Source organism: Coffea arabica, chromosome 9c (genome assembly GCF_036785885.1).
Source record: "Coffea arabica cultivar ET-39 chromosome 9c, Coffea Arabica ET-39 HiFi, whole genome shotgun sequence".
In the NCBI taxonomy this organism is placed as follows: domain Eukaryota; kingdom Viridiplantae; phylum Streptophyta; class Magnoliopsida; order Gentianales; family Rubiaceae; genus Coffea; species Coffea arabica.
In genome coordinates this window covers 37,662,929-37,677,106 of record NC_092326.1, presented here as the reverse complement: position 1 = coordinate 37,677,106, position 14,178 = coordinate 37,662,929, and the positions used below count along the sequence as shown (strand labels likewise).

The 14,178-nt window shown below is 33.1% G+C and overlaps 1 protein-coding gene and 1 long non-coding RNA gene across 2 annotated transcripts; one reads left to right on the top strand and one right to left on the bottom strand.

The window, feature by feature from the left end:
* Positions 1-5,488: 5,488 nt before the first annotated feature.
* LOC113708527 (uncharacterized) lies at positions 5,489-7,340 on the top strand. The gene is made up of 2 exons (XR_003452419.2): positions 5,489-6,164; positions 6,755-7,340. It is a non-coding gene; the product is annotated as an uncharacterized lncRNA (long non-coding RNA).
* Positions 7,341-8,026: 686 nt separating this feature from the next.
* On the bottom strand, positions 8,027-10,323 carry LOC113708149 (wall-associated receptor kinase-like 9). The gene is made up of 2 exons (XM_027230618.1): positions 10,272-10,323; positions 8,027-9,228 (listed from the first exon to the last, which is right to left on the bottom strand). Exons 1-2 carry the CDS (start codon positions 10,321-10,323, stop codon positions 8,027-8,029), a joined length of 1,254 nt encoding a protein of 417 aa, XP_027086419.1.
* Between the last annotated feature and the right edge of the window lie 3,855 nt (positions 10,324-14,178).

Here is a 14,178-nt window from a genome sequence, read left to right as displayed (position 1 = left end):
CATCACAGTGGTTGCCTTGGCAAGGCATGACGAATCTCATAGTCATTCTAGAGGCGTTCGCCAACCTTTATTGACTTTCGGCTGCTATGATTCTTCATCATCAATCGGCATCCCTTTCAGAAAATCAGTAAACTAATAATGGAGCACCAGCTTTGCGCATGAATATGATGCTTTGAAATTTCTTCTTTTATTTTTTCTCAAAATTTTTTTTTAAAAAAAATCATTGGTTTTGAAGGAATAAATGTAATTGAGATGAAAAGAATTTAATAGTTAATATTTAAAAGTTGATTTTTCTAACCAACACCAATGCACAAGCAACAAAGCATTCCACTTTCTATTGGATATGGGTGACATGCATGAGTGCCTTTTTTTTTTTTTTTTCTATTGTCATTTGAGTTTATATTTTTAGCCTTTTGAATAATTTGTTGTTCTCCTTTATGTCATTTTTATGAACCTTTATTAATTTTAGCAACTTTTTTCTTTATTTTTTTCTATTAATCATGGATTGCAAAATGATTCATAGTGCTATTGCAATTGCAAAATTATATTGAAAATTCTTTCCTCAAATTTGAATAGCGTAACTTTAAAGAGAAATGATTTCATCATTTGGTGAAACTTGTTTATAGTTATCATTGATGACATGTTTTAGGATTATAGAGTTTATATAATCAGCAACTGTAAAACTCTGTTAGGATTATTTATTATACAATAGTCAAACTAATGAGGGGCTTAGATGTACTTTTGATTCACCAGCTTTTGAAGTGGGATATGGTATTAAATGCTTGACACCAATCATTCCAAATGGACAAAAACTTGGGTAGCTTCGATGTACGGACCCACCTATAGATCGAACGCACAATAATCTATCACATCATGGACATGAATTAAATATTCAAAACTCAATCGGGAGAAATCTTTGTGGGATCCCTCTGAAATCTAGTATTGATAGACATACTAGACGTGTTGTATTCATCATTGTTCAACGTGGGAGTGACACCTCAACAATCGATACTTGTAATGATTGGTGAAAGTAAGTGTTTTACCTTGGGTCATGACCGATTGTTGTAGATGCATTACCGACAACATGCGCATTAAAAAAAAGAGAGAAGTGGGGTCCGGTTCAAAGAATCAAAAGAGCATATTCTTGTATTTTTACTGTACACATCATGAAAATTTATGGCCTTTCCAACGAAATTGTATCAAACAAAATTCAATTTTTTTTTTTTGACAAAATTCAATCTAGCTGTACCATAATTCGATTGTCCGAGGATTGGTTTCAAATTTTGTTGTGCAAGTTGCATTCAATGCTTTCACCAATAGCAGCTATAGCGTTTGGAAATAAGTTATAAAAAATTCAACGAATTGAAAAGATTATTGGAAATAATGAATGGCATTACTTTAAATCTATAATACAAATTCTTCAAGAACGCCTGGAAAGGATCCACCACAATGCATATGGAAGAAAAGTAGCAGAAAATCAACAAAGAAAACCTCCCAAAGTTGAAAAGAAGGTAAGTAATATTTATTAAATTTTGATAAAGATCATGTTTATGTTTTTTAAATAATTAGATAAATCACTAATGTTAGAGGAAAATGTTGTCTCCAGGTCTTGCATTATATGGTGGCATATGCACCTCTTTGTTCGATTAATTTTTATGAACTACAAAAAAGCCACTTTTTATGCAACTAATTTTCTGTTTAATTATTTTCACTAAGTTTTGGGTCACTATTTGACTATTTGTTCAGTTAAGGATGTGGATTTGACATCATAATAATAATTTAAAAATACTAATATAAGAATGTGACGGACAATAAAAACTTTATAAGGACATAATTTTCATATATGTAAATTTGGAAGAAAGAATAGGAAGAAATTATAAGGGAGAAAGCATTGGAAGAAATTAACTAACCAAATTGTGTATGAGTTTGTGTCCAGAACTCCAGATGAAATAGTAAACTGTTTTGTCCACTTATCTCTTTTATTGCAAGCACGGTAGAGGGAGAAAATGATGGATAATTAACATAGAGGCCTTTTTTCAGACTTTTAAATCCTATTACTGATTCCGAAGCCGGGCTCAATTCAATGTTTTTTCCTGCTACTCCATTCTTTTTCTTTGATAGGACTAAGTGTAAAGATTTAATTTAATTGTATTATTTTTTAAAGGGAAAAAAAAGGAATGACATGTATTACATTTTTGAATAATTAATTTAATTATGAATTTTGTGGAAGAAGCGAAGTTTAAAAGTGGCGTGTTTATATTATTGAATTCGTTTATCAAGTGAAGTCGAAGTACTAGTCTTACTACACGGAAATGAAATATAATAAAAGGGATGTGAATATTGAATACAAATTCTGGCAGGACATGAATGGTATGTAATAATGTGAATCTTTTGTTTTGTAGAACAAAAATGGAAGATAGTGGAGGCATGTATGGAAGACTACCAATGTTGAATTTAAATGAATATCCAAAAGATCCATATGTATATGTGGAAGAAAATGGCAATAGAAAGGTTGTGGGTGGAGAAAATGAGCCACCACCAAATTACGGCTTTATTTGATGGAGTATTATTTTAAATAATTATTATAGTACTTTTTGTGATGTAATATATGTAAAATAAAAAAATAATAAAAAATATGAAAACATGAATTAAAAAAATGTTTATGTTATAAGCGAATTTTTTTTTTAAATGTACTATTCAAACATAGCCATGATTTTGCAACTGGCAACATAAATAACTCAGGCCAAAAGTTCTTTGGTTTCCGTTTTGACCCTCAAGATCAGCAAGCGAAAGTAGGCAGGCGAACAAATGATGGCAACAGTCTAACGCAGGGACTTTGACCATAGGAATGGTGGCACTACCATTGGAAAGGAATAAATGCCGAGCACAAGCCTACAGGAGATTAATTGATGTTTCAAAATTTGGGATCCCACCGCACATTGGCATCTGGCGGGAAGTGAAAGTGCGTCAACTGTGAATTTATTCCTAATTTGAATTTTGAAGTAGAGAACAAGCCCATGCATTTGCAAAAAAATTTTCCCCTAGTAAATTGTACACGTTTCGATTCCGTCCATTTCATCAATTTGTATCCTTTATATTACTTTTATTACAATCTACAAACTTTAATGCAATATTTTCTATATAATAATTTATTCAAACAACTATATAAACTATGTTAACTACATATTAATAAAATAATAGAATTTTGGCTTTATTTGCTATAACTAATAAAAAAATAAGTTTTGGACTAATCCAAGTTAGTCATATACCATGATTTTGGACTGATATCGTGATACAATTAACATTTTACCAGTGACTATAAATGACTACTCATTTATATTGTAAATGACTATTTTATTCTTATTTTAACAAATAAAATAATAACCATTTATTATTTTTCTCGAGCTCAACTGGGCTTGAATTCGAGATCGATGTTGAACTCAAATTTTAAAATGAAAGCTCGTGGAGTTCGGGATCATGCTGGAAGTCAAGAAAATTGAGTCAATTCAACTCGTTTTGCAATCCTATAAATGATAACCTTTTCATTAAATCTATATGTTTATTGTAAATTTAATATTAATATATGTAATCGAAAAGTGATTGGAAAAAAAAAATTAAGTTTTGGACTAATCTAAGTTAATCATATACCTTGATTTTGGACCGATATAGTCATACAATTAGCAAAGTTAAATTTTTTATCTATTTACCCATGTTAAAGAAATAAATAACATTTTCTCTAAAACCAACTCCTACGAATACAAAATTTATGTGTTGGTATACTTTGGCCGTGACAATTAAAATTTACTTTTTTGGACTAATTTATCCCTATTATTGATAGAATAAAAAGTAGATCTGCACAAAACCAATTTTGGTCTATAAGTAAGTAAGTTCATCTCATCCTATTAGTAACAAAACACAAGGAACCTAGTTTTTTTTGTTAAACTAAACATCTAACATAAAATCGAACCAAACGTTTGACAACAGGATTACTCATCCAACGATAAGTAACCACCTCTCATTTCATGAAGAGTTTGTTTGGTCCATCGGATCATATGATAATTTGGAGTTGTTTACTTCTATTACTATAATGACATTTTATTCTAACAAATGCATCAAGTCTACTATTTCCCTATCATAATCTAATTTCTGAACTAATTTCGCCATAACTATAAATGACTATCAAGGTAAAGTTGATGTTATTTTTTAAAACTTCCTAGATAACATAAAACATTCAATACTTGAAGTTATAAACGAATATATTTTAACAAATTGATGTTATAAATGACGATTTTATTCTTATTTTATAAATGACTATTCATTTATGTCGTAAATGACTATTTTATTCTGATTTTAACAAATAAAATAATAACTAATTGTTATTATTTCTCCCAAGCTCAACTAGGCTCGAACTCGAGATCGATGTTGAACTCTAGTTTTACAATGAAAACTCATAGAGCTCGGGATCATGCTGGAAGTCGAGAAAATTGAGGCGATTCAACTCGTTTTGCAACCCTATAAATGATAACCTTTTCATTAAATCAATATGTTTTTTGTAAATTTAATATTAATATATGTAATCAAAAAATGAATGAAAAAAAAATAAATTTTGGACTAATCTATGTTAATCATATACCATGGTTTTGGACCGATGTGGTCATACAACTAATAAAACTAAACTTTTTATGCGTTTACCCATATTAAAGAAATAAATAATGTTTTCTCTGAAACCCACTCCTACAAATACAAAAATTTATGTGTTGGAATACTTTGGCCATGACAATTAAACTTTAATTTTTTGGACAAATTTACCCCTATTATTGATAGAATTAATAGTAGATCTGCCAAAAAGCAATTTTGGTCTATAAGTAAGTAAATGCATCTCATCCTACTATTGACAAAACATAAGGAACTTGGCTTTTTTGTTAAACTAAACATCTAATGTAAAACTAACCAAACGCTTGACAACAAGATTACTCATCCGAAAATAAATAACCACCACTAATTTTTGAAGAGTTCGTTTGGTCCATTAGATCATATGATAATTTGGGGTTCTTTACTTCTATTACTATAATGGCATTTATTCTAACAACTACATCAATTCTCTATTATTTTCCTATAATATAATCTAATTTGCGAACTAATTTGACCATGACCATAAATGACTATCAAGTTAAAGTTGATGTTATTTTCTAAAACTTCCTAGGTAACATAAAACATTCGAAACTCGAAGTTATAAATGAATATATTTTAAAAATTGATGTTATAAATGATTATTTTATTCTTATTTTGCAACTGACTATAACTGACTATTTTACCAATGACTTGTTATAAATGACTATTCATTTATGTTATAAATGACTATTTTATTATTATTTTAATAAATAAAATAATAACCATTTTTTTTTCTCGAGCTCAATTAAGCTCGAGCTTGAAATTGATATTAAATTGGAGTTTTACAATAAAAAATCGTGAAGCATAGGATCATGCTGGAAGTCACAGAAAATTGAATCAATTCATCTCGTTGTTCATTCTTGATAAGCCCACACGGAATTTACTCAGGTGAAGTCTCGGAATGTGTTAAGAAGAATCCCTCAATTGCATCTCAGGTGCTTTTGTTGTCCCGAGGTACATCATATTATATTCAACAACTAGTACTCTTCTTTACTGACCAGCCGGTGGCCTATTACTGAGTTTTGGCTGTATTAGTTGACAAGTTTTGCTCTGACTTTGTCTTCTATATTTTATGAATTTCCACACGACTTGTACAATTTTGATACTAGACTGTAGAGGCGTCCATCTTTGTGAGAAGAAGAGAGGAAGAAAACCCATCACTCCTACCTCTCCTCTGATTTCTGGATCTACTAGAAAGACATCATGGGAGAGGAGGATGTTTTGATTGGCAGGAGTTGATGTGTTTACAGATAGGGGGAAGACTGGAAGTTTCATGAGTCTACAAATGAGGGGTGGCGGAGATGGGTGTGGTGGTGTTGGTAATGGGGGCGGAGGAATTCGGGAGAGGAGGCGGAGATGAGACCCAGTTGGCTGTTAGATTTGGAGCTTATTAAGGAGAGGACGTGGCAAACTGTAAGCCTCTCGATCTACGTGTAAGATTATAGACCGGGTCTACTCAAATTTTTGCTATGGAAAAATGTGGCCATATGAGGGTAAGAGGCTTTTTGCATTACAGTTTTTAAAGAATTTTTGGACAAAAAATATTAGTGTAGCACTTTTTAGAATGTAATGTAATATGAGCTAAAAAAAATAGAAAATATTTTAGAAAAATATTCATGAAAAGCCAGAAAATTTTCTTTAAAAGTACAATCCGAACTTTCTGAGTTGAGTGGCTTACAAAAGAAGCTTAAGTGCTAAAATTAGTAATATTATTTTTTTATCTCACACACATCACATCATAAAAAATGTTACAGTAATTATCTCAAATAAATCATCTAAACAAATCATACGATTCAGTAGTCAGGCAGTCAATTCAAATGAATAATTTGTACAAGTATTGGTATACAAGTTGAATTAGTGTGGCCATTTTTGGGTCATCTCAAAATTTTATTTTTTTTTTCATTCCCACCTCTCCTCACGCCCTTTCTATACCCAACTACGACTCGAACTTGGTGTCGAACTTGGTATCTTTAAAATGCTGTATCCCAAAATAAAAATTCTGAAGCATTTTAAAGAGGTCAGTTAAAGGGATCTCTTTAAAAAAGAGTTCATTATCTTACCACTATTATGAATAACTGGGCAGATTAGCAGAAATGCATGCCATGAAGCAGATTGAAAGAATAGTTTTGAACTGAAGAAATTGAGATTTGGCGGCTTAAATATGAGGTAAGTCATTCATTAGAAGTTGGGGAGTTTAATTCTTGAAGAAACATGACAGAATGCATGGACGGATATCTTCAAGACAAAACCACGTTTTCTTATTCCAGCAGGCTAATGTTCTGGTCTGGCTATCACGCCTTCTGTAATTTAGTTCCAAGAAGTGTCAGATGGCAGTCACTCATTATCTCACTTCTTAGCAGTTAATTTTCTTCTGCAAGCTGAAGTTAGTTAGGATAGCCACCACTTAAACGTTAGGATCATTTTCTGCATTGTCAGAATTATAATCATGTTTGCACTTTGCTTGAAAAATGGAATCACCCTCCTCAAGTTTCCCTCTCTCTTCCTCTCTCTTGTAACTCCCTCTACAACATTTTCTTTCTCTGTTTTCCATCAATTCTGTCCTCTGAATTTGGTGGGAATAACATTATTATCCTCAATGATATTCGCATTATCTGAGCCGAGGCAAATTGCTGTTTCAATACTTAAGTTTCAGCAGCAATATTTATGTACTCTGATTGTTCAGCTTAATCGGATTAGCACAGAAATATAAGAGGTGTTCGCATTGGTATGAATAAAGGGACAGATAACAGAAATATAGCAGACATAATACAGTTACATACTTTCCCTTTCGAGATTAATTTGGTCTAATTTCTTCATTCTTGTCTGAAGGCTTGCAAGATACTGCAGTATAAAGCAGGATGAAAAGGAGAAGGGTTTATGAAGACGTATTATGGAAGTCGATGTGTAATTTCGTGCCAATATTTATGATGGAATGCTAATTGAGAATGGGTCCCATCTTTGTGCAAATATTGCTGTTTTAAATTCATTTTAGGCCTTTCAACTATAGTAAACATGAAGATACTGAATTATGACATTATTAATGAAACTAGCAACCGTGAACTAAATGAAGTTCAAAGAATATAGCTCAACTTAAAAGTTAAAGTAAGCAAAAGTTTCATAAGTGATCTTCCCAGTGATGGGCATGATGGCCAGTTCGAAATTCACACGGCACTAAAAGAAGCATTGAAGAACTAGGTTAGTATGAAAAAATTTTTGATAATCAAAGTTATTTTGGAAAAAATAAACTCCTTTTTGTTACTATAACAAATTTCAGGATGCCCAGGCCATGACATGACCAGTTTGAGCATATCTGGGAACTTAATGTACAACTCTAACCACTAAACAGAATAATGAACTAGTGCTTATTCATAAGTGGATGGACATCTGAAACAGATCTAAAGCTATCAACTTCAGTTGTCCATGTATAATTGTTATCAGAAAACACGACAGATTCTCCTTCAATGTGGCTTGGACTTTGAAAATTTTCTGTAGTTGACTGCACTGATGATAGTTTAATGCTTTCCAATCCAATGGCAACTTCCTTCATAGTTGGCCTTTTCTTCCCATTTAAGTTTAAACATCGTTGTGCAAGTTTAGCAGCTGCTGTAACCTCCTGTTCAATCCCTTGATTTATGAGTTCAGGATCAAGAATATTTTTGAGAGAATCCTGTTCCATGGACATCAGGAACCTTGTTGCCAAACTCAAGTTATAATCTTCATCTGTTGTTGCTGAGGATATTGGCTTTTGTCTTGTCAAAAGCTCAGCAAGGACCACCCCAAAGCTGTAAACATCACTTTTCTCTGTAAACTGGCTTGACTGGAAATATTCTGGATCCAAATAGCCGAAAGTCCCTTTAACTACAGTAGTTAAGTGAGTTTTGTCAATTGTCACGGACCTTGAAGTTCCAAAGTCTGATACTTTTGCTACGTATTTTTCATCCAAAAGTATATTGCTGGATTTGATATCTCTGTGGAAGATTGGAATTGAAACTGCTGAGTGCAGATATGCCAATGCTCCAGCTACCTCGATGGCTATTCTTAGTCTCAAATTCCAAGTCAAGGGAAGCTCCTCATTATTCCCATTATGTATGAGGGTAAAGAGGGTTCCATTGGGAATAAATTCATAAACTAGTAGTGGGACTTCTGTCTCCAGACAACAACCTAGAAGCTTTACCACATTCCTATGATTGATTTGTGAAAGAATGACAACCTCGTTGATGAATTGTTCCAATTGGCTTTCATCAACCTTTTTTGACTTCTTGATTGCTACAATTCTACCATCTGTTAGCATCCCTTTGTAAACTGTACCTTGACCTCCTTGACCTAGTATGCGATTTGTGTTGAATCCATCACTGGCCTTGTTCAATTCTTTAGCAGAGAATAGCATTGTTTTCTCAACCCCTCCTTCATCAGCAGAACACTGTTGTTGCAACAAAAGACCTCCATTTCGCTTAAAAAATTTCTCTTGGCGCTTTTTGGTGCGCCTCTTTTTCACTACTTTGTACAAGGTATAAGTAGCTATTATGAGAAATACTACTCCAACACCTGCAGAAGCACCTGTACAAATCCATATTGCAATGATTGCAAACATTTAGAGCCGAGCCTGTTGTTGGACAAGCATGGTGCATATTACAATTAACATACACTCAAAGATTGATTTTCAAATGAGTTGCCAGTTGAAGTTTTAGTGGGTGGTGGCTTTCGCCGGGAGATAAAGTAAATAACCCATTGTGCATTTTTGGGCTGAGGAAGCGGAAAAAGGTTTACATGTCTAAGTTTTCTACGTATTAATGTGCCTTTCCTATGTGTAGCTGTGGTTCTTTATGTCAGTAAAATTCTTTGCAAGTTTCTGGTTGGATGTTTGTGGAATTGGAAGGCTATTTGGAGGCTGGTTTGCATTACATTGAAGTGGTAGTTTTTTGAAGAATTGTATTACAGGAAGGGGAGTTTCTGATTTTTAGCATCCTAATCACAGGGTCAGAGCTTTTGGTGAAACAATTGAGACTAAAACAAGAAGCAATGGGAACCTCCAGCAGCAAATATTATTAAATTTAAATGATAGCTGATCAGCTATTTCCTAGACGGATGATAAGAACATGGAAAGGAATAGTTGCCAGGAACTAGACAGGAAGAATCACCAAAGCTTGGACATTACAGGAACACAGAAAGGATGAAGCTCAGATGGAGGAATCAGAGGCAATACACCAAGCCTCATTGGTGGCTAAGGAAGCTGAGTGAAAGGCAATTGTGGTTCATTCTGACTGTAAAACTGTAACAGACAAGATTTAAATTTGTTGCATTTCGAATTCTGATTTTGCATAAAGGAACTTGAACTCACCCCAGAATAACTTGTCCTGTAGAGATATTCTATTACCCTACGTTTCAACTTAGTCATAGACATATGTGCTTGAAGCAAAAATGAAATTTTCGCTACCAAACATCAGAAATCTTGTGTTGTTTTTACATCAGAAATCTTCTGTGTCGGGTTCAAGCAATTAGTATTTTACAGGAGGAACTGCCATATGTGCTTGAATTTTTCTGTTAATATTGCATTTGATCGCTGGAGTCCAAGGGGAAAAAGATATGGAAGAGTAACTTACCAACAATAGCAGCTATATTGTTCTTCTTTCCTCTTCCCAAGATCACAGACATGGCTTCAAGAAAAAACAATTGTAATCACAAAAGGAAAGTCAGAACAATCTGTTAGATCGGAATCATTCTAGTGCTAGTCAAAAAATTCTTTTATCTAACTCACCATAATTACATGCACCATCCAAATACGGGTTGATTTTGTAGACAAAAGTTCCTGTTCCGAATAATTGACACTCACACTGGTAACGCAGAATGTGGCCGGATTCTAGTTTCCAACACCCTAAACCATTCTGAATTTGAATTTGTGTAGAGTTAGATATGGTTTAATTTCAAAACTATGACAAAGCTGAAAATTGGAAAAATTTCTTTTCCCTGCTGACCGAATGGTCAATTCTGTTTTGGGCATTTATTTCAAAAATTTAAGTGTCATTTACCCATCAATTGCTCATTAAATGTTCTAGAACCTTGGTTTAAAAAATGGAGCAAATTGGGGCTGATTTCGTTGGACAAAACTTTTGAAAAAGAAAGAATGATAGGGTTGGCAGATTAGCTTTGAAGAATTTCATAAATTTTGGTCATTTCGTTAACTACCTTCTTGTGCGAATTTTTGCTTAAATTTTGATAAAGAGGTAGTCTATATATATAAGTTTAAATGTACCAAATTTGGTATAATTTCAATACCATTTCGATGTCCAAATAATGTTCCAAAGATTGCCTTTCAAAACTGAAAATTCATTGATCAGGTCGTAAAAATCAACCGACTTCAAACTATTATATCTTGTTGCTCAAAACTCCGAATTTAGTTATGTTTATAGCGTTTGAAAATTGGTTTGGGAGTCTTATTGTGTTACAAATTTTAAAGGCTGATTCACTTCCTATGAATTTTTCCGAATTTCCAAACATTGCTGAAAATCAAGACTGGTTCTGTCCTGTCTTCATGAATCAGCAACTTTGAACTGAAATATGAATGCTTTATGTTTGGAATCTTGGAAAAGTACTCAGGGAAGTTTTAGTACTTTTAATCTAGTTTCCAACGGTATAAAGTTTTCCATTTTTGGACATATCAAACTCAAGATCCAATTTTTCAAGTTTTGTTGCATAAAACTGAAAATTTCTAGTTTCATAAGAAATGAACTTTTAAGAACTTTCCATCCTCTTTTACAATTGTTAGACTGTTTTAGGTGTAATTTCATGGTGGGATACATGGTTCCGTTAGAACTTTAAACCTTCATTTCAAATCTTGGTTTTCGAAAGTTAAACTTCTCTTAATGTATTTTCTTGGTTGTACCATTTTCTTGGTTAATGATACTTTATTTTATACTTGAGAAATAAACTTCAAACCCTAATTTTTGCCTCGATTTCCATGAGTTTAAACTCCAAAAAAGAAATGTTTTGGCTAGGTAGTTCTTGGAGAATTGCACTAGCTTTATACTTAAATCTTGGAACTTTAACTTGATGTTTTTCTATGAAATGAATGGAGTTTTGGGTATGTTTGACTCCATTAATTTGAAAAAATGTGAATACTCTTTACTTTCTAAAGTTTGGATGTGAGATTTAAAATTTTGGGAAATGAAAATCATTTACTCTTTTCTCGATTTTCGTGTTAAAAATGAAAATGGTACTTTCTCTTGGATTGAGATTTATTTACCGTGACATGAATAAAAAAAACGACTTTTGAGTTCTCTTTGAGCAGTATTTCAATGATTTAGAGAGAAAAGCGCCTTTAACTTGATTCGAACTTGTGATCTTAAACATTCATTTGTGAATCTCGATTTTCAATGAAATAAACCTTTTTGATGCATTGTTCTAGTTCTGGATAAACGAACTTTCTTCTTTGAATGCTAAGTGGTCTAGAGTATATGTGAGTAATGGATGGTCACTATTTCTTCAGGTGCTCAAGAGGGATTTGAGGAATTCCAGCGAATAACACTAAAAGACTTATTTGCTTACTTACTTTTGACTTGGTGAGTGTCAAGTGCATGACTTGTTGCATAATACTTGAATTACTTCTAGCCAAATATATGAATTGGATTTGTTGAGTCGAGTGTGTACTTTATCGTACTCGTTCTCTTTTGCTTGATTATATAATTGACTTGCTCATACTTGAAATTTTACTTGTGTTTGACTTTTTGTCAATTGGAGTGAATTTCATTAACTTATATTTGTAATTGTCGATTGAAACATTGTCTCATCGACCATTCTTACTTGTGGGGGACGCCCAATCTCATTGGCTAACTTTACGAATCGAGCCAGTATGGGCTTGGTCGAGGAGTATAGTGAACCGTGAGAAATCATAAAACTTGATCTATTGGAGAGATCTTACTTGGCATACTCGCATAGTATTGCCACGATATACTCAAGTAATATCAAAATTTTTGACGAGCGGACCCGGTATAGGGTGGGTAACGGTGAACGGGAATTTGGGGAAAGTGGAGTTCCTATGGATTGATACTTACTTGGTTGACGGAGTGTCAACATGAAATTGGATCAAAATCTTGACCCAGCTATATAGAATTTAGCTTCTGAAAGTTACAGTATTCTTGAATTGTTTTTTTTTTACTTTCCTTACTCGAAATGTCAATTACTTGAAATTTCTAGTTATTATTATCTCGATTTTCTCCCATGCTCTTCTACTTGCTCTATTACATGCTTGCATGTTTTCTTGGCCTCTCTGAACGTTAACTTACCCCATTAGTTTGTTTTCCTTAACAGGAGTTCGGAATGGAAATATTTTTGGAGAAGCCGACTTGATTACCTTTTGAATAGAATTTTAATATAATTGATTAGTTGACTTATGGTGGTTGTAATTATTGGGAGATTTGATGTACACTTTTGGAAACTTGAGATGTAAGATTTGAATGTTTAACTACGGAAGCGACTTCTTTTTAATTCAACTTTTATTATTAGTTGTTTATCCTTAAATTTGAATTGGATTCATATTGAGTCCTGACAAGAATTGGGTAGGCGTTTAAGATGCTAGGGAGAAGTGGGAGCGTCACAGATGCAGCCGGCCTACAAACATGCACAGGTACATGCAAGTCCACAAGCAAGAGTCAAGTATTTCAAGTTCACAGAGGTCGAGTCCAAGTAATCACACACTCGTCTAGACAAGATTAAGTCACAAGTCACATGTATATCAAGTTACTTGTTCATGCATAAACAAGATGTCAAGTGTTTAGTTAAATTAGGTCGAGTGTGATAAAGTACACACTCATCTATGGAGTAACAATTCAAGTGCCGAACAATTTCTAGCAACAAGTCATATTTAGTCAAGTAACATGGAACATGCAATTAGAACACTCACCATGACAACAAGTTTAAGTGTTTGCCTTATGAGCACTTCCGGCCTCCTTTTCAAATCACAAAATCAAGTATGTGAAGTGTCATGAGATCCACCACTCCAAGTTATAATATTCAAAGGCAAACACTTCCAAATCAACCAAGTTATCTCAACTCCAATCATAAAACTAAGTTCAAAATGATTCTACAACTCCAACTTGAAGTTGGAAATGAAAGCAAGAACAGAATTTTCTTCAGTTTTGCGCGATGTTATTTGAAAAATCATATCTCAAGTTTCTTTAGTCCAAAATTTATAAACTTTATACGATTGAAAAATAGACTCAAAGGATTATAATTTTCTAGGAGACACATTTGTAAGATTCTATCCAAAAATCAGTCAAATTCCAGTCTCAAGTTGCTAATTCGTCCGGTAGAAAAATAGAACAGGTGTGAAAATTCAGTCAAATTTGAAATATCATAGATAGTCATAGGAATTGAGAACAATTCTGATATTTTTTTCGTAGAAAGTACTCTGAATCTAGTTTCAAACGCAATAAGAAGAATTCAATTTGAATTTTTATATACAAAGTTATAGCAATTTTCCCAAAACTGCGTAGAGCTCTCTGCGGAAATTTC

Bases quoted from the DNA above. Each gene is read 5' to 3' on its own strand.
- LOC113708149 (XM_027230618.1), bottom strand. From the start codon at position 10,323: ATGTCTGTGATCTTGGGAAGAGGAAAGAAGAACAATATAGCTGCTATT. The intron at 9,229-10,271 runs GTAAGTTACTCT...GGATTTGTACAG, and splicing joins CAATATAGCTGCTATTGTTG to GTGCTTCTGCAGGTGTTGGA.